This window comes from Orbicella franksi, chromosome 1 (assembly GCF_964199315.1).
Source record: "Orbicella franksi chromosome 1, jaOrbFran1.1, whole genome shotgun sequence".
Taxonomy (NCBI): Eukaryota; Metazoa; Cnidaria; class Anthozoa; order Scleractinia; family Merulinidae; genus Orbicella; species Orbicella franksi.
In genome coordinates, this window is record NC_138145.1 from 35894779 (window position 1) to 35914583 (window position 19805).

At 38.2% G+C, this 19805-nt stretch overlaps 2 protein-coding genes and 1 pseudogene across 5 annotated transcripts in view; 1 reads left to right on the forward strand and 2 right to left on the reverse strand.

Moving 5' to 3' along the window:
* Nucleotides 1-19805, reverse strand: part of LOC145479967 (uncharacterized) — a 331443-nt pseudogene that overhangs the window by 249926 nt on the left and 61712 nt on the right. The window lies entirely within an intron of this gene.
* On the forward strand, nucleotides 9706-19221 carry LOC145480666 (nephrocystin-1-like). Of its 2 annotated transcripts, XM_081458958.1 has the most exons (5): nucleotides 9706-10794; nucleotides 11017-11129; nucleotides 11478-11551; nucleotides 12652-12768; nucleotides 13588-19221. In XM_081458958.1, the coding sequence occupies exons 2-5, from the start codon at nucleotides 11018-11020 to the stop codon at nucleotides 13600-13602; spliced, it is 318 nt and encodes a 105-aa protein (XP_081315084.1). In that variant the 5' UTR covers nucleotides 9706-10794; nucleotide 11017; the 3' UTR covers nucleotides 13603-19221. The 2 variants fall into 2 exon arrangements, with proteins under 2 accessions (XP_081315084.1, XP_081315095.1); XM_081458969.1 differs by lacking the exon at nucleotides 9706-10794 and having other exon boundaries at nucleotides 10867-11129.
* Nucleotides 12822-19805, reverse strand: part of LOC145479996 (uncharacterized) — a 239927-nt gene continuing 232943 nt past the window's right edge. Inside the window, exon 5 of one of the 2 annotated variants that reach the window (XM_081458509.1) lies at nucleotides 12822-12909. The gene's annotated coding sequence lies outside the window, so the exon portion shown is untranslated. Of the gene's footprint in view, nucleotides 12910-19328; nucleotides 19664-19805 lie in introns of those variants that run through there. The other variant, XM_081458494.1, reaches the window with a different exon arrangement.

Below are 19805 nucleotides of genomic sequence, written 5' to 3' on the forward strand. Positions count from 1 at the left end.
AAAAACTAAAAATCTGTAAGGCAAAAAATTGCTTATGTTTCAGATTTAAGTGAAAATTGTTTGATATAATGTGCCACTGCCTTCTGCATAACTTTTTTATTTTTTTGAAAACATGAAAATCTGGGTCGGTTGGATGACGCTAAACAGAGAAAAAAGGGGGATGGCCTAAATGAATGAAAAAAGAAATGGAAGGCATGTTTTTGCTTCACTGACGGCAAGCAACACAACGTGCAGGAACTTGACATTATTACCCTTAGGAATCTGATGCACTGTGGTCATACATGACATGATGTCCTGTGATCTTGAGTGTCCTTGACATGACTATTGTATAATTTGCAGCTAGATGACGTCACAGGCCCTGATTTAAAAAATTCACTGTACGCTTATGGCCAATCAGAAAAGAGATAGTGAGTTTGACGCATACTAAATGTAGGTATTGATTTCATGTACCTGTAATATCTACCATATTAGCCCAGTTTTAACATACTTAAATTCTGGAATGATTATGAGGCCTGGTAGAATAAAACAAAAGAGTTCTTCATTGTAGTTGAAGAATTCAATATGCAGAAATTGAGCTGGGTAGCCTCTTAAATGGGTTGAAACTTGTAGAAGTCCTGGTACAGTGTATATATTGGTTTGTTCATGTACATTAAAGATCCTTGACAAGAGTTATAAATTTTAAGCTCTTTAGCTAAGCTGAAGAATTACGATGTAAGAGAAACTGCATATAGTTTTTCAGTGGTGAAATAAGACAGAGTAAATTCTTCCAAAATAGAGGCCGTAGTTAGCAATGAGCAATGGAAATCTGGTCATAAATAGCAGGCTGACATGATGGCTGGCCTTTAACTGACTGGCCCTTTTAGTCAAGGAACTTAAACTACTTTTTGATACCAGTGCATACAACTCCAGTTTCGGTCGCCGCATTTCATCAGCGTCGACTACTTTACCCTGCAAAATCTCTTTTACTTTTTGGATTCAAGGATTCATTGATCCTTGTATTGGCTAATTTTGAGGTAAGTTCTTTAAAGATGCCGCCAACAGTTTCATCACTTGTACGTCCAACGTTTGGTAACGTGGCAATAAGAACCCTAAAGTCAGTCTCTAAACTTTCGTTGTTTTTTTACACAGTTCTGAGACATCTGCAGAAACTTTGATTGATACTTGCGCAAGTTGTTGTCGGCTGTCCACCGAACCCAAGAAAGGAATGAGTTCTTCTCTCGTGGATAAGCTGTAATTCGCCCTCCACATTCTTAAACTCCTCGTCAGAAATAACCCACAATGATAATTCTTCCATTTGCTGCTCATTTAGCGATTTTGTTTTCGACACAAGCTTACTCTTACCCATGTCTTACCATTAGTTTTTGCCTTTGGTGTTTTACTCCGTTGACTATCAGAACTTTTGCATTCACCCTCAGCTGTTTTTTCGTCAGTATCCTCAGCTTCGCTTTCCGAAACACTTGATTCCAAAGAAGAATCAATAAAAATAGAGGAACTTGTATCGAAACATTCCGAGGACGACGAGTTCAGGTTGTCCGCCATTTTGGATAACTAAACAGTAAAGCAAGGAGATTTTATTGGCTCAACTTGGGGGCAGGTAGGAGGCGTGACGTGCTTATGATGTCATATTTTCGCGCCAACAGTAATTCTAAAAATAGCTCAAGGTGTGAAAAGGTCGTCGCGTCGGCCCAATTAGGACATGAAGGCTCCATGAGATATACACTTCACATAAGACACGTTATCGGGGAGTGTTTTGCCATCCGCTACGCTCACAAAGTCAGGTTATTTTCGAAGCATTGAAATACGTTATGGCGGGCTACCCAAATACCAATGAATTTCTTGCCATAAGGAACGAGGACGGAGGCAGGGTCTGGTCATAACATTCTACCACTAAAATATAAATCCTTGAAGGGTTGAATGAAAAGAGATCAAAATATGGAGAATATTGTCACGAACTCGCGAGGCTAACGCGCGAGATATGTGAACTCTCCCAGCATTCTTTGCAAGGACAGTTCGTCCATGTTGTTGAACCGCGAAAGTTGAACGTGAGCGGAGAAAAGGTTAATTTTTTCCCTTATTTTCAGTGTATTTAGCGCCTTTCTTTTCGCTGCTTTCATGATTTGTTTGTAGAGAGGATTGTCTGCTTATCTTAGTGTACTTCTTGTATATTTAGGTGAAGAATGTTGCCGTTTTACCACAAAGAGCTGGAAAGTTTTGCTGGCGTGCGATTTGACTGGAGGTGTAGGTAAGCTTTTATCACTGGTGCTGATGCTTATGCTTGTGCTTGTGCTTATGCTCTAGTGAAAACCAGCCTTTAGAGAAATCAAATATACTTGATTTTTAAGAAAGAGTTGGCTGTGGCAATATGCATTTAATGCCCTTTGTCCCAGCGAGATTCCCTTGCTTCGTCCTGTATGAAACATCAAGATGTGGCTGCGCGCCCCCTCCCCTCCCCCGACTATATCTTCAGTGTTTCAACGAGTGTTGTCCCCCCCCCCCCCCACCATATCTTCAGTATTGCCATGAATATGGGTAGCAGGCAAGATAAATAAATAGAAATTCTACTGATATCCATCTTGTAGGTGAATAGTTTTATCACGGATGAATTATTTGTATTTGTTTACTCATAAGAAAAGATGTCTTTAAGTTACTTTAAGTGCTGTCCTGCTGCGTAAACTACTGTATGTTTTAGAAGGCAATCTTATTGAAATGCTTTTATTTGCTATGCCCATTGTATGAGTCAATTCGAAACCACCACATACCCATCCCCTGAGGCAACCACCATTGGACATAAGACATTGGGTGATTCCAGAAAATATCCATACCCTACCATGGATGGCATAAACATTTTAATCTCCCTTGCCTTTGGAAATTCAAAAATGCTATACCCCCAATTCCCTCTGCATTTCAAAATTGTTAACCCCCCCCCCCCCTCCCTTTCAGAATTTCTAATTTCTTTTCAAACTGCTTTTTCTGCTCACAATTTTTGGTCAAGCAAACAAGCAACTCAATTTTGTTATCGTTATAGTACGTGTCACATACCACAAAAGTTCTTCAGCTTTCTTTGGCAAAACAAAATGACAAAATAAAAGGAACCATACTATGTCAAAGACCATGTGGAGGAGGTCTAAACTTTCCAAATATTAGGATAACTGTTAAAGCACTACGATTAACTTGAATAGGTAGGTTACTAAGTGAGCCCAGTGATGCGTTGAAAGCAATTCCCAAATATTATGCTTACTTCGATAGATATTGAGGATTACTGTTTCTCTTGAAATACAGCTAGGTAATATTTCCAATAATATTTCCCCCTTTCACTTGAACTTCTAGTAAGAATACTTTAATATGTGAATTGTGAGACCATTGTACTTGGATGACTGCTTCAATGGTGACTTGACTGTACAGAATACAACAAAGATATCACTATTGAAGGAAAATCTTTGTATTAGAAAACCTGGAGCAAGTGCAGGGTATATTTTGTACAAGATCTCCTTAAGAATACTGGCAAATATATATATATATCTTATTAGATGTTTTAGTGTGTAGTGTTGCTGTATATTTTTACAAGTTGTGCCCTATGGGCTCGTCAAAATACAAACAACGAGTAAAAATATAAAGCGATACTATATACCAAAACATCTAATAAGAGATTTATTATCAATTGCTGCAGTCAATAAATTTATCAATAAAAGAGGGAGAGTGTGACAGTTTTGCGTGCACACGCTGGTTCTCGCACAGGTTTTTTTCTAGAAGGGAGAAAAATATATTCTTGTATTGGATGGAGTCATGAAGTGAAGCGACTCCACCCAATATGAGAATATATTTTCTCCAAATGCCACCAGTAATTACTGCCAACCACAATTCCTGATCTTACCGCCGACCACAGTTCCTTGCATTTTGCATGAAAGGTGGTTGATTTCCTCTATATTGTTAGTAATTTTTTTACGGAGTAGATCTGCTGTCTCATTTGTTCACTTCAGGCTCACTCACTGTGGCAGCAGTTAAAGAGCTTAACCTGTGGGTTCACTGTTGTTCATGATCAGTACATTGGAAATTATCAATTTTGTTAGCTGTTGAAGTTTCCACATAATCCAGTGTATTTTCCACATAATCAATGCATTAATCAATGCAGGGAATTTTGAAAGAGAGGCCTGTGGCAACCATGGAAAGACAAATAAGAACTTGTTTACATCAAACCTCTTTCAGAAATCCTCCTCAAACATGTCGCCATTAAGTTCTGAAAGTACTGTAACAACTATGATTTTAGATGTACCAGCATTTCCCCTCTATCATTGCTATTGGCTCAGCTTGTTGCGTCTCTTATTTTCATTGTTTTGCACAACAAGTGAAATTACATTAATTTGAGGTTGCTAATCTTGCTGATTACTTTGAAATTCAGAATGCTGCTACTTTCAGATTGATGGATAACTACATTTAAAGTTTATGATTATTTTTGTAAAGTTTAGCAAACATAAGTAAAACTTGCACGTAACTCTATTATTCCTATTCCCCTGGTATTGGAATTCCGAATAGTGCACAGCTTGTTTTCAACATCTATAGACTTGACACTGAATAGTACACAGCTTGTTTTTGACATCTATAGTCTTGATACTGAATAGCACACAGCTTGTTTTCAACATCTATAGTCTTGACACTGAATAGCACACAGCTTGTTTTTGACATCTATAGACTTGACACTGAATAGCACACAGCTTCTTTTCAACATCTATAGTCTTGACACTGAATAGTACACAACTTGTTTTTGGCATCTATAGACTTGACACTGAGTAGTACACAGCTTGTTTTCAACATCTATAAACTTTACACTGAATAGCACACAGCTTGTTTTCAACATCTATAGACTTGACACTGAATAGCACATGTAGCTTGTTTTTGACATCTATAGACTTGACACTGAATAGCACAGAGGTTGTTTTTGACATCTATAGACTTCACACTGAATAGTACACACCTTGTTTATTTCAACATCTATAGTCTTGACACTGAATAGCACACAGCTTGTTTTCAACATCTATAGTCTTGACACTTGATAGTGCACATAACTGGTTAATTAAACCAAAAAATAAAATATTGCCTTAGTTTGTAATAACAGTCATCTAAAGCAAATAATTATACGAGGTTAATAGGGTTCAGCTTGTGTTATTTGTTGTTTTCATTGTTTCTCATAACAAGTCAAATTACATTAAATTGTGAGATCACTAAATGTAGTTTTTGAATGGTTATTACTTTTGGGGTGTTGCTACTTTCAGCATTTGTAAATAGCCATGAAATTTAGGCGCCTCTTTCACAGGGGGATATTACGTTAGGTTAATACATGCAAATTTATTTTGTATAGGTTAATGAATACATGTATTATGTACATGTTTAGTAAATCTAGCTTGTAACCCAAATTATTCTTAATCCCTTGGTTATTGTCATTTTGTCATGGTACCTGACCTACCCGTGTTAAAGAAATAATTATCTTCACATACAACCCCGGGGGTGTGGGGTGAGGTCCAAAATGCAATCGCACCATTTGTTAAGCAAGCACATAATAAAGAACTAACGTTTGTTTTCTTTGTTTGTTCTGATGAAGCTGCTTTTCGCTTCAACCCTGACCATCTGATTCCATGCTTAAATTGTCTCCAGCACTGTCAATTTCATTAGTGTTTTGGCGGTTTTGGAGGTGAATTGTTGAAATAGCTCGCCACGCTCGTAGCGGTTGGCAGCCATGTTGTTCTGCCATGTTGTTCTTGGCACAGTGATTTGATTACCCCCAGTTAGGTGGGTTACCCCACTCCGCAGCTTTCACACGGAGAAAACTGACCCCACCGAAGCAGGTTACCCAGACCAGTTCTCTGGGTAACCTGCCTTGCTGGGGTACCCTACCTAACATGTGAATGCAATCAAGAAAAAAAAGAGAGAGTTTGTAGAGAATATAGTATCTAAATTTTTGTATTTCTTCTTTTGAACAGCTGAAGTCAAAATACCTCAGGACAAGACATAAGCTTAAAAGGACCAGGTAAACACTAATGTCCTTATGCAATGATCAAATCAAAACTTAACCTGGTTCCTTCAGGGCAGTTCCCCATAGGGCATCCTTACAGGGTGCCCCAAGTCATCAAAAATAGGATCATCAAATTCTAGGACAGGAAAAAAATGAAAATGTACCACTTTTTTTCTTTTTTTTTTAATGATGCACTTTTATTACAGGTTGCCACATGTCAGGTTCCAAAAATAGTCAATGAAGTTTTCAATTCTCAAAATCAGGGAAACTTCAGGGAATAAATGGAGAAAATGGGAAGGTTGCACAAGGTATACCTTGAAAAAACAACAACAACAACAACAGCAACAACAGCTAGACCAAACTACTAACTCCATTCAAATTTAAACCCACAGTACAACACACCTTCAACAACTGACCACCAAACTAACTAAGAACAGACACTGCTCAACTTATGTACCAACAACTATTCTCACCTTACAAACAGTAGTCACTAACTAAAGGTACATGTATTTCTTGACCTCAACGGAATTCACATGATGTTGTTCAACCAGCCGCAACACAGGCTTGACCAAAAATGAACCAATTGAATCAGGCCATAACTGATCAGTCACTGATTACTACCTTTGCATCATAATGGTTTGACACAGCCAACAACATTACAGCAAATTGATCAAACATTTTAAACTGGCTCAAAACAGTTTCCAGCACTTAGATTTTGATGGGTCATTATGCCACTCTTTATCCCTTGATGCTACGATCATGGTATCAAAAAATTGCCCAATCATTGGTGAACACGTTGTTATCATTTTCCTGACATATTAAGTTACTATAGCAACAGTGTGACGTGCTAAAAACACCCTTAGTTACAGCTTAAGGGGTTTACAATTCAGAAACGGTACGGTGAAATGTTTCTTATATTATCAAAATTTGATAAGCATGATAAGACATAATGTGTGACAAAGTTTAAAAAAATTCCATAGATAGCGTTCAGAGCCACCTTAAACTGACTTCAGACTTGTCTGAATTCACCGCACACTAGCCGGCAAGTGGAGATTTTTTTGTCGGCCGACAAAAAATCGGCTAGTGTGAGGCGGCCTTAAGAGAGGACACAACACAGTCTTACCACAGTATCACAGTAGAGTTCCCTTTGAGAAGTGGAAAATACGAATCGCGCAGATTCGGGTGTTTCCCGGAATTCCAAGAGAGCATCTGATCATAGTATATCCGCCCGCTTATTATGCAACAGCGAGGTTCTACTGCGGCTACTTTGTGCCTTGAGGGACTAGGCTGACAACGGCATTTTCCCGCCAAAATCAAACGATGAAGATTTCGCGGTGAAGCAATGTCGTGTGTAGCCTCTACTTGTCTTTACAAAAAAATGTATTCGTTCAAGCTCGTTCAAGGAAACCAAGAACTCTATTCTACTTTCATACTACATGGGCTTGATTATTGACGATGATTTCCTCCTCTCTCAGAACTTAAATTTTCCTTTTAGAACCGCCTGTGATTCCAACTACTAAGCAAATTAACAGATATAAGCTCGATTTCGGCTCGGGCAAGGTGTTCGTACAACATGATAAGAACAAACATACAGAACTTTTGGTTTAATGAAATTCATTTTGAGTAGCAGTAGACGATTATAACTCAGCTTTTTACTTACGTAACTTTGTTGTCTGCAGCCATTAGGCCCGGTACTAATATGACTGTCGTTCGCGGTAGATGTTTAAATCGTCGAATTTTCTGCACAAATAACAAAGTAACAATTAGTCTATCTTAGAGCGGACTTTTAAAATGAGAAGGACATAACACGCTAATACTCGCGTATTGAAGAGTACGTTAAACCAGGCACTTTCCCTTAGAAGGCAGCAAGGCTACGGCGGGAAAGCCGTACGGGAACGCGCGTAATGGCATGCCACCGGATGCAATCTTTACTATCTGCCGTCGTACTTCAGGGTAGCCGCACTACATCTTAAAGTCCCTAATGCCATTCCACTTACCGCCAAAGACATGCCTGATAGAACGAAATACTCCTGGAAAGGCCAAACAAAATAAAACTCTTCAGATTTCATTTTTCCTTATCCTCAGTACCTCTCTCCTCAGGCAGGGTGACGTCGCACGCAAGCTTGCAAATTGTCCACTTTGATGCGCCTTCGACACGCGAGTTATTAATCAAAGAAAGTTCAGCGATGTTTTACTGGGGCTAAATCAAGCTGTATCCAAACGACTGAATTCCACTGTTATCGGCACGTTATGTGTTAATTGTACAAAACCTTCCAAAAAGACGGATTATTTTGGTTCTTACGGTAATGCCAGTGTGTATATAAACATTTTTTTTTTGTAGTGGGTGGGGGGTGCCTCCGTTATGGGCTGGTGTAAAAGGTGGTGGCGGAAACTGAAGTAAACAGTTTCTTTGTCAACTAACTATAAAGGTGTATTCTCGATTCATTGCAGTCTATTCGCAAATAACGTGTCGGGAGGAACATGTAGCATGTGCTAAGGCAGGCCACTAATAGACTTCTACCAAAAGCATTGCTAACAAGTTGTTTTAATTCCGGTACCTTCCGGCCTTAACTACTAGGCAACATAATTATTGGAGGAGAGTAAGAGCAAGCCTTAACCAAGGAGCGGCAATGTAAATGCTGTCTACTTTTATTCATCAGTGCAAATATTCGAATCATTCGCACGGAGTTTGTTTACGATAAAAGAGCAAGCGATTGCAAAGGTTGGCTAATATTCGTGCTTCTAGCAGTTTACAATAATGGTTTACAATAAGGTAAAAAATATGCTTTTACAAATTAGCTTTTAAGCTTAAACACTGCCAGGAAATGTGAAAATATTTAGCATGAAACTTGAAGGCAAACGTAAATATTTTAGTTCTATTAAACTTGTGAGTCGACAGAAACTGGCGCCGTCACGGAATGTATGCACAATTTAAATTATAGTTTATCGGGGGGACCTCTACTTGCTAACCAGAAAACCACAGGAAAATACTGTCATGGATTTTGTCATTGAGGTATGTCTTTCCGTAAACCCTCGGTTGTTGATAGAGCCGGGTTGAAAGTCAGCTAATGAAACCATTCAAGGCATTAAAGTGAAGGCGTCGAACGCACTCTCATAATCTTTGATTAGTACTATAGTTTATTTTTTATTCTCTCTACTCATCACGATACATTTTTGTTAACGTAAGTTCAGAGAATTTAGTGTTAAATCAAGACAATATCTCTAACTTGACGAATTTCTTTATTCTGATCACCTGTCTGCTCCATAGTGCATTGATACTGTAGGGGGAAAGTAGACTCTGATCACTTACTAAGGGGCTAAGAGTTCTTATTTTGCTCTAAAATTAAAATGGAGTCAACTTTTGGCCCACTCACAAAAGTCCATACGTACACTACGAAGTCAGGCGTGAAAAAAAAATTGCTTGGCCTTGAGATACTCAGTGTTTGTATGATCTCTTGCGCTTGCGAACTTGCCTTCTTCGTTGAAAAAGGACTTGGCGCATAAATGAAAACGAGTCAATGGATGTTATAGATTAGTTCCTCAAAATATACGTGTCTCATACTCCACACGATTAACACTGTATCTAAACATGTTGTCTATCTTGATCTCCTTTATCTCAAGCCCTTTTCGTTTTTAATATCAAAATTGTAAATTATTTTCAATTTTTGTTATCAATGCTTAAGAAATAAAAAACATGTACCGTGTTTCTATCGAGTTTTAGTATAAATCTACTAGCGTTCTATCACGAATGCCGTTCTCTGGTTGGCTACGCTACTCACTATCTCTACGGTGATATATAACGGCACTTCTTGGCATTTTCGAGTTGTCTTTGAAGAGGATTTAGATAAAGTTTTTTTTATGACTGGTAGGTTTATACTAAAACGATTAGATTATTCGCTCTATCGTGATAGAAATCTTGAGCTCATAATCTAATTGTTTAATAGAAACACGAGTGGAAGTTTGGACGAACGAGAAATGCCGTGATAACACGAGCCGCAGGCGAGTGTTTCCACAGCTTTTCCGAGATTGTGAGTTCGAGATTTCTATAGCCTGGGCGCAGCCCGAGTCAACTATCACGCATAGAAATCGAGAGCGAGTAATCTAGTTGTTTTAGTATAAGTCTACTATTCGTTGAAAACTTTCATCTAAATCCTCTTCACAGACACTTCGAAAACACAAAGAAGCGGTCTCCAGCGCACGATGCTACGCTACTCACTATCTATCACAGAATAGAACGTGAGTAGCGTAGCCAATCAGAGGACGGCATTCGTGATAGAACGTAGGGAAACAACTTGTTAACGTTGATTATCAAAATGTAAATTCTCTTTGCTCGCGCCATCGTTACGTTACGTCGACAGCTCGTGCTAGTTCTGTGTTTCCATCGAGTTATAGAAATACGATTTTAACCAATCAGCGCGCGTATTTTCTTTGTACTGTTTTCTTATAGTTGCTATCATGCGTGTGTAATTTAAATTGTAAATGATTCATTGTAATACTCTTTTAACGTATTTGTGTGAGTTAAATAAAATTAACTCAAGTTGATCGACTTGACAAATTTTTACAAGGGAAACAAATTCTCTTTCCCTGAATGAAACTTGGAAAGGAGCCGATTAATTTTTGTGCTAGTTTTATTATTGTTTATTTGTTTTTTCATGTTCTGTCATCGTTTCTGCCTGTTGTTTTTTTTCTCCGTTTCCAGCAAGTTGTTCGTTCTAATCGCCAACCACGACTGACAGTAAAGCTGATTCCACGCCAAAAAAAAGATATGTACGAGCAAGTCCCATCGTTTTGTATGTATGCGTTTTTCTTCTTTTTTAAATCAACACCAGTTTGACTCAGCCTGAAAAATGTTTTTTGGGTGGGGGACGAATTTAGTTATGATGATGTATCAATGCAAGAATGATAATCCAGGTTTTCATCTCAATATTCTACTTTTTGTTTTACTCTCCTCTATTTGCTGTCATTGACCAATGACAATATTTCATAAGTTGCTATTTTGTATCTCTTTGTAGCATGTTACTGGACACCTTGTTAACATGTCACATATACACTCAATCCATTTCTTTGTACCGGCAACTGCTGACCGAGGTTATAATGGATAAAGGGCGCGACTCACAAGTTGCAGGTAACAGGTCACTGTCGATATATTAGCTTGGTAGTGAGGCCTAGAGGACAGAAACAAAATGAATGAATAAACATGTCATTCAATTTCCTTTGTTTGTGTTCTCTAGGCCTCACTTCCAAGCTGAATTTTAATATTATCGAAAACAGTCTATTATTTGAATGCTCTGTTTGTATGTGCAATGTCAAAGCCTCTTGCTCAGACCTTTCACTTTTTTCTTATCATTGAGGAAATAATGGCTTCTCTCACTCCGTTTAAATAAAGCGAACATAGCAATCTCTCACCAGGCACAAAGAAAGCTTAACTTATGCAATTCATTTTGCTGAAACGTGTTTATGTTTCGTGTTTCAGGCTTTATTATGGATCCTGTGATATATGCATTTCCCAAAATTCTTTATACCAGTGACGTCATGGGTGCTCTTAAGGTAAACACGTGGCTATCACGTGAGCACACATTAACAATGAAAAAGGGGAAGTGTCCCGGCTGATTATTGCAAGTTATCCTTCCAAAATTCCATGTCATGTTGGCAATGCCTGTGATTATACAAGCAAATTGGTTAAAGGATTCTACAGACCAAAATAAGACAAGCAATTTTAGAGAAAAAGTGCAAGATTACAAGGATAGAAGTAGGTGGCATTTCATCAAGTGCGATTTTGTGACAGGATTTTAAGAAATCAAAGGTGCCATTCTGGTGAAAGTTTTAAACTTTTATCCCTGATTGTTTTCTCTTAGTTGATACCTGTATTTCTTTGCTTCACTGCTTTTGTTTTGTTCTGGTCTGTTCTGCTCTGTTTTGTTTTGGTTTGCTTTGTTTTGTGGTGATTTGCCCTGCTCTGTGATTTGACTCAACTAGACCCATTCCCCTAGACATTTTTTTGGCCAAAAGAGCGCAACTTTGAGAGTTTGTAATATCGCCATTTTCCGCCTTCAAAGTCTCCAATTTTAAAATCGTGTATTTCAAACGATATAATTTATAATATTGAAAATTAAATACCGCTTCATATAAAACTTTACAAGAGTTGCATTGACCATTACCATACTTTTAATTTTGACAGCGCTGCTGGGACGAGAAGAACAAACGAAAGTTAAATTAAAGATGTAATCAATTTATTTTGTAACTTATTCAATTTCTTTTGTTAGAAACTACTGTTACCCTCCTGTTAACAAGTATTTCACTCTGAACTTTCTCTTTCATGGAACCCCCTACAGATATTGATTTTTTTTTTTTTTTTTTTTTTACAGATATTTTGTTTTCTACAGATATTAATGCTTTTCTTTATTTTAAACATTATACAATATTAAAATGTTGTCCTCATTAACAATAGGCCATGTTCGATATATCAATATTCTAGCATAGCTCTGAGGCGTTCTATATTTGGTTTTGTTTTCTTTGTATCCAAGTCTCTTTTGGGAATTGAGAGACAAAAGAAACTTACAAACTTACAATTACCCGAAAGCCTCGGAGCCATGTTAAAATATTGATACATTGAACGAGGCTTATTAGTGCTTTGTTGTTTTGTTTAGAGGGACGGGTCACACATGAGGAGATTCTTCAGGGAGGTTTACACGGACAGTGTTTTCCCAATATTAAGTTCCGCTGAACTGCCCCCGTACATTTGGGGAAACGACGAAAGAGAAAAGGTGAGAACATTGTTTTCTCGGTTTCAAACTATTGATGAATTTATTTCCTTCTTGGTTGCTTTAAATGTCAGTTAACTCTTTAATGCTGCCCAAAACTCCAATTTCTGTCGCATGAAGGGAATAGGAGTATCTGAAATTCTCCTGTTGGAAAAAAATAGTATTATATGTATAGGTAATCATATGGTTTCGAGTTCAATTTGAAATTAATTTGCACGAGTGAGTTTTTCAAAAAGCTGAAATTGCACGAGCCGCTTCGGCGAGTGTAATTTCAGCTTTTTGAAAAACTCACAAGTGCAAATTAACTCAAAATTGAACGAGAAAAACCGTATGATTACTTATTAATAATATAAACATGAAAAAATTCGCGCGGAGGAAGTGCCGGAAGATCTTTCTTGGAGCCATTTTTTCTTATTTGAGAAAACTTTTTTCAAAGTTTCAACACAAAATTTTCGTCATCATTTTACCTGATATCATTTTCTTAGAAAAATTCCTATTATCTTTCAGTCAATCACAATCCAGAATTTTGATGTGTAATTTGCACTGGTGTTACACTTTTTGCACTGATGTTACACTTTTTGCACTGGTGTTACACTTGAACTGCACTGCTCTTAGCCAATCAGAATCGAGTAATTTTTTCATGTGTATTATTAATCAGATAACTGGATGGTATTGTATGTAATTTGAATTGGATCGGAAAAGCTTACTAAGAAAGTTGTTTTCGCTGAAAATTTTTGAATCAGACCGTATGGCAAGCCTGTTTACTTTGCCATATTGAATCATCCTGGAGAACCATTTATTATTTTTATTTTCTTTTTTTAGGAACGGCTTCTTTGAATTCTTAACCACTGGTACAAACGAACAGCTCTAGAAAGTTTACTCTCTTCAAAACTTGCGCCAACTTGACACTTGAGAACACACGGTTTCTTGGCGTACTACAGCAAACTTTATCACAAGACTGTCCGCGCAGGCAATTTGTGAAACACTATCTCGACTTGACATTGGAACAAGTATAAAGGAGGCGATTGAAATCCGGTGCCAGGCCCTAACCCTCAATCGAGACCGTGTTCCTGTACCGATGTATTTTTTTTACGTGACCTCCGCGATTGTAGACCTGGTGACAACCAACACTCAATGTTCACTTGAGAAAGGCGACGTGACGGCTCCAAACCTTGAAGCATTTCAAATATTTAAACCTGTCATAACCAGGTCCAGTTGGAAAATGCGAGCCTAATGCATTCCATCGTGCGTTTCGTCGTGAATTAAAGTTCCTACACCCTCTGCATTTTTTGTTGGGTGTGGCGAGACTTCTTAATTGCCTCCTCTGGTCCGTTAGTTCTGTGCATTCTTCCCTGCATTTTGAACCCCTGTTAAAGCGCGTTTTCTGGTGTGTTACGCTCTGTGCACATTTTGCGTTCCTGCGCGCATTTCCTCAGTGTGTTTTCTTAGTTTTTATCATATATGCAAGACAAAATTACAAGATTTACTAACAGACGCGCACTCCTGAAAATCATGCATTCCTTCCAGGCATGCATTTACTAATCTGTTCTTTGCGTGAGCAGATCATATTAATAATGGAATACTTTAAGATTGAACTTTGGATTCTTCGCTAATGCGAAAAGAGATAGTGACCACAGTGTGTGATAATAAAAGCAATAATAAACTTTATTTACCCTAAGTCTACACATAACAGCTCCGTTAGAAATCAGTGGCCCTCAAGCAAACAACTAAAGTGAAATATGAAACGGCTTAAGAACATTACAATACACAACAAAGAAAAGCAAAACTTGATCGAAATTAAATACAAACGTATCATCGTGACTGCATTGCAATCAAAATGACCCCGTCCGCAAACTATTGCTCATTGGAAAACAGTCCTAAGAAAATACGCGCGCTCATTGGTTAAAAATCGTGTTTCTATTGAATAATTAGATTATGAGCTCGAGATTTCTATCGCGTGATAGTTGACGAAGGCGCAGCCCGAGTCAACTATCACGCGATAGAAAGCGAGAGCGAATGATCTAAATGTTTTGGTATAAATCTACTAGCCGTTCAAAATTCAACCTAACTCCTCTTCGCAGACATTTCGAAAACGCGGAGAAGCGGCCGTCGTTTTGTTAACAAGGAAACACTGCTACGCTACTCACTATCTATCACAGAATAGAGTAGTAGTGAGTAGCGTAGCCAATCAGAGAACGGCATTCGTGAACGGCATTCGTGATAGAAAGCTGGTAGATTTATACTAAAATTCGATTGCAACACAGACCTAGCACGAGCTGTTGACGTAATGAAGGCGCGAGCAAAGAGAATGTATATTTTGATAATCAACGTTAACAAGTTGTTTTCCTTTTTTTCGTCGCGGTGTTTTCTAAAAGAAATCGAAAACATGTTCTCCGTGTTACCATCGAGTTATAGAAACAATCGTAAAAGTTTGGGAGAACTCGAAAAAGCTGTGGAGACGCTCGCCTGCGACTCATGTTCCCACAGCATTTCTCGTTCTTGCAAACGTCTACTCGTGTTTCTATAACTCGATAGAAACACGGTACACGTTTTTTATTTCTTCAATAGTAAAATAGTGGCGAAAAGTGATCTAAAATGTGTGAGTTTTTCAAAGGACTACAGAAACCGAGTGGTTTTTTATTTGTTACATATTGCAAATGAAAATAAAAAGAAGTATTATTTATAAAGACTATAAATTTGGGACTCTCCGTCGTATTATTTTGTGGAGTTTTATTCTTTCTTAGTGCAAATGAAAAAAAAAACAAAAAAAAAAAACCATGAGGCATTAGCTATATCCACGTGGATCACGTCTGGGAAGACAGGGCAGAGATATAGAATAAAGGCACGGAGTGTAGGACGCGCCCTTTTTTTCAATGATACCCTCGAGTCCTCGAAGAAGTGAACTAGTTATCGAGTCCCACAAGGCCAAGTTGCACACAAATTATGGAGGTTTTAGTGTCACTAGGAGAAAGTACTTTTCACTGTCCTGAGCTTCCCTGATTTGACCGTTGGTGAAAGCCAAAATTAAAGAACAAAAATTAAAAAGTGATAATCCGTAAATTTTGGGGAAAAATACAATTGAGATTAAACACATAAATGTCTTTTTATCAATTCAAAAAACAATGTACACTGCCCCTCTTTGCTAGCGAGACATGAATACTGTGTACACTCGCATTAGCTACTTTATTTACACTTCTATTTAGTTACTTATTATTTATTATTATTTATTCCTTATCATGTAATTTACTAACTTACTACTAAACTAATTTCGCTGGTTTAGTTGCCAACTCGAAAGCGTCTGCTTCTTTGGCCACCACATACTTCTTTTTTCTGGTTTGTTTTCTGTTCATTTGTTGTTTTTTTGTTTTTTGCGACAACAAATTTTATTGTAATTGAAACAGTGTAAGTAACTGAACTTTCACTTGCAGCTACTTAAACACTAAAACTGAAATCAAAGCTCCGTGCTAGAGGCTTGGTCGCACGGCGCATCATAGTCAATGATACTTTGAGAAATGAAGTTTTCCCCTAACTATTATTAACTATCATTCTGATTACACGATCTAACGGCGCGAACACGTTTGCGATAATTTTAATAGACAAAAGTTTATTTTAAGCTCCCTCTAGCTTCTACTGCCATGCTTCGGTTGTGTAAATCATAAACAAATGGTCCTTGATAAACTTAAATTCTGTAGTTAAGATTCCCTAGTTAAATGTAACTTCTGTTTTCATTCATTTAACCCGCTAACCAGGCGACTCAAATTCCAAAACCGCGCAACGTTCAGAAATGGCTGAGAGAGGAAGTGCTGTTGATGACTTCGCCAATCAATTCTGGTTCGAAACCCTTTTGCATGGAAATTTCGTTGAAAAATGCATGGTGGAAAGAGAAATTCAGACTATCTAGACGTACGTTCGTATATATTGCTCGAGTGGTTGGTCCGGATTTGGCTTACCTTTTTGCCATGAAAACAAACGTCGAAAATGTGATCGAATGAGATCCACCGTAGGAAAAAAGATGGCGGCTGTACATTTTACCACAATGCCTTGCGAACCTAAAGCAGCCGATAAGGCACAAAGAAAGCCAAATTTTTACAATAGTTTTCCCTGTGCTAAGGACATTGAGTAGCCTAGGTTTGAAGATTTTATAACGTTTCTGTACGTTTCTATGAACGTTGTTAAGGTTTTTGTGCGCTAAGAGTTATGGGTAAATGTACCAGTCACCATCTTTTTTCCTGTGGAGGATTGACGCAATCTGGACACCACGGGGTGCGAGATACCATGCGACCGCACGTAGATATGTCTGTTATCACGACCTTGGTTACCGACCTAAACCATGCCTGATCACAGGGTAAATCGAACTTTTACCTTGGTTAACTTTCTATTGTCTAGGGCGGCGTTAACAATTTTCCACGAAATAAACACATCACAGCGCTTTTCATTGCCTGCGTATTGATACTGCTAATGCCTGTAAATCAGCTAAAAAAAGGCTAAGCAGTCAGTAATAAACTCGGTCCAGCAGAGGTCAAGTTTTGTATTAATGAAATCGGCTTCGGTTTGGCAGCTGAAGCATATTGAAGATTAACCAGACAGTGTTGATCTGTATTTTGTTAAAAACAATGGGACGTGCTTGTCATAAATTAGCATGGACTAACCAAGTTAGGTCTTAAAGAAGGTCAAACAAGAATCCACAGCGCCGCAAATAACTTTAATTCACTGAACACCGTAGCATGAAAAAAAACAGACATCGCACACCGACGGGTTTGCGATCACCGCAACACCGCTTTAAAAACAAAAGAACTAGCTTGCATTTTGGCCTGTAGGCAATTTTAAAGCTCCCATTCGATCTGCGTTCATGAGAATCTTCTTGCTCGCCCAAAGAACAGAGGATCCGAACACTGTATCAGTAATAACAAAATCATTTATGTTCATGTAGAATAAACGCCCTGTTATTTATCAGTGTTCCTGGGTCTTTTTGAGCCCTTTAGACGGGATTTGATTAGAGGCAAAGGTGGTTTACATTTCAAATATCATATTGTCTGCCAATTTGTAAATCCGACGATTCGATTACGCCTAAAGTGTTCACTATCTTCATTAACTATTAACTCTCATAGGGAGAGTTTTCACTATCTTCATTAACTCTCTCATCAGAGGAGAGATTCTCAGGTTTTAAAAAATCCTCAAACCTTCAAGAAAGCCGAGGACTACGTGTGCTGATGCAATATTATAACCCACCTATTAATTTTGGCGCGATTTTATTGGTTACTTTACGTCATGTGGTGAACACTCACAGGACAGTTATCACGCAATAACCCCCGCTTGCGTCGATATTTGTCTTCCGATTGCCTCCGTCAAATAGAAACATAGTCAGCACAAGAGTTTCAACTTTTCCTTCTCTTATTTTACATGGAAGAAAACCACACTCGTTCTGTTGAGTCTAGCGATAGTTACATTATTAAAAAATGCTGGTCGCAAATGCTGTTCCGGAAAGTACAAAAAAGTCAACAAAATATGCTGTCAATGTCTTTGAAGGTGAAGAAAGTTACGAGTAGACTTTTAAAATTTAGTCCTACGCAAATTTAAACTGAGTCATTTTATAAAATAGAGAATTAATACACTGTGATTATATGAATTAGAGCAACCGTTCTCGTGCAACTTTGGCATGGAAGAAGGAGAGAAAAATTCCAGTCGCACTTGAAAACATGGAGCAGGCAGAACTGTCAACCATGTTGAAAAGTTTTTACGTAGATGCCAGAAACGTGAAAGGAAAACCATGATACAGTCGCAACACTATGAAAGCCATTCGTTCCGCGCTGGACAGATTTTTATCTTGTACCGCTCAAAGAAAGCCGTTTTCCATTAAAGTGTGCTAACAAACGAACTTGTAGATACATCACTGAAAGATCTTGCGCGACAGGGATTGATTTCTTACACAACCAATTTCTGCGACAAATTTCCAGCGAAGACCTCGAAGCTCTCTATGCAGCAAATCAGCTTGGCCTGAATAGTATATGAGTTTTCCGCGATCGTCAATCGATTTATAACAAAGCAAAACCCCGATCAACCTTGCCTTGCAGCTGTTTCACCTCAAGCTATTTCGTCTTTGGCAGCAACGTCCTCGACCGCAACTCAACAGCGAAACTAGCAGGTTTACCAACTGTCCACCTTCAACGGAAATCCTTTAAGTGCTCCACATTTCCACATTCTGTGTTTCACGGAAGTAATTTCGTTTTCAGTCCTCACAGTGACAATTGAAATGATTTGATTTTTTCCCGAGACTCAAACAAATTTCTCTCTAGTCAAGTTTTTGAACAGTACGTTAAAAATATGAATCAAAAGCGCCGAGTTTTCGAGGTTTTGATCTAAGGGGCGTTACGAGAGTTAATTTCACGTGACGGCTTGGCAAGTTTTGGTCCAATCAAAGTGGAAATAAAGCTAGTTAAACCAATCAGATGTACTTGCTTCCTTACATGTACGTCAATCACGCATTCACCATCAGATCACCACTGGCTTTTTTTACCATGTTTTCGAACGGTCTAATTGCGATATGAAAATTAATGGGAGGGTTATAAAATAAATCAACCCCTTTCTGGGTTGCTGGTATGTCGGCTGATAATGTCCTTGGCTCAGCGATTGTCCTCAAAATTTCATATTTGCCCTCTAAGCTTCGCTTCTCGGCCAAATAGTGACAATTGAAATGATTTTTTTCGGACAATCTCTCAGCCGCGAACATTATCAGCCGACATACCAGCCGCCTGAAGGGTTTTATTAACTAAATATTGCATGATCCCATAGAAATGAAATCGTCCCTTTCACTCAAACTGTCTCTGTATTCAGGGCACAGCTGGGCGCCATCTTGAATTTCAATGCCTGACCCTGGGTATAACGCCGGTGTAAAGCAAGCCTGTAAGGGTAGAAACATAAAGAATCAATGTCTCTCTGTAACAAATTTCGTCACCGAATAGAATTAAAAGCGATTTCCTCCATATAAAACGGTATTCTCAATATAACCAAAGTGTGATCTTTCCGTCGGTTGCGTGAAGTTT

Excerpts from the sequence above, each read along its gene's own strand:
- LOC145480666 (XM_081458958.1), top strand. The coding sequence starts at position 11,018 with ATGTTACTGGACACCTTGTTAACATGTCACATATACACTCAATCCATT. Across the intron at positions 11,130-11,477 it reads GCGCGACTCACAAGTTGCAG|GCTTTATTATGGATCCTGTG; the intron begins GTAACAGGTCAC and ends TTCGTGTTTCAG. Across the intron at positions 11,552-12,651 it reads ACGTCATGGGTGCTCTTAAG|AGGGACGGGTCACACATGAG; the intron begins GTAAACACGTGG and ends TGTTTTGTTTAG.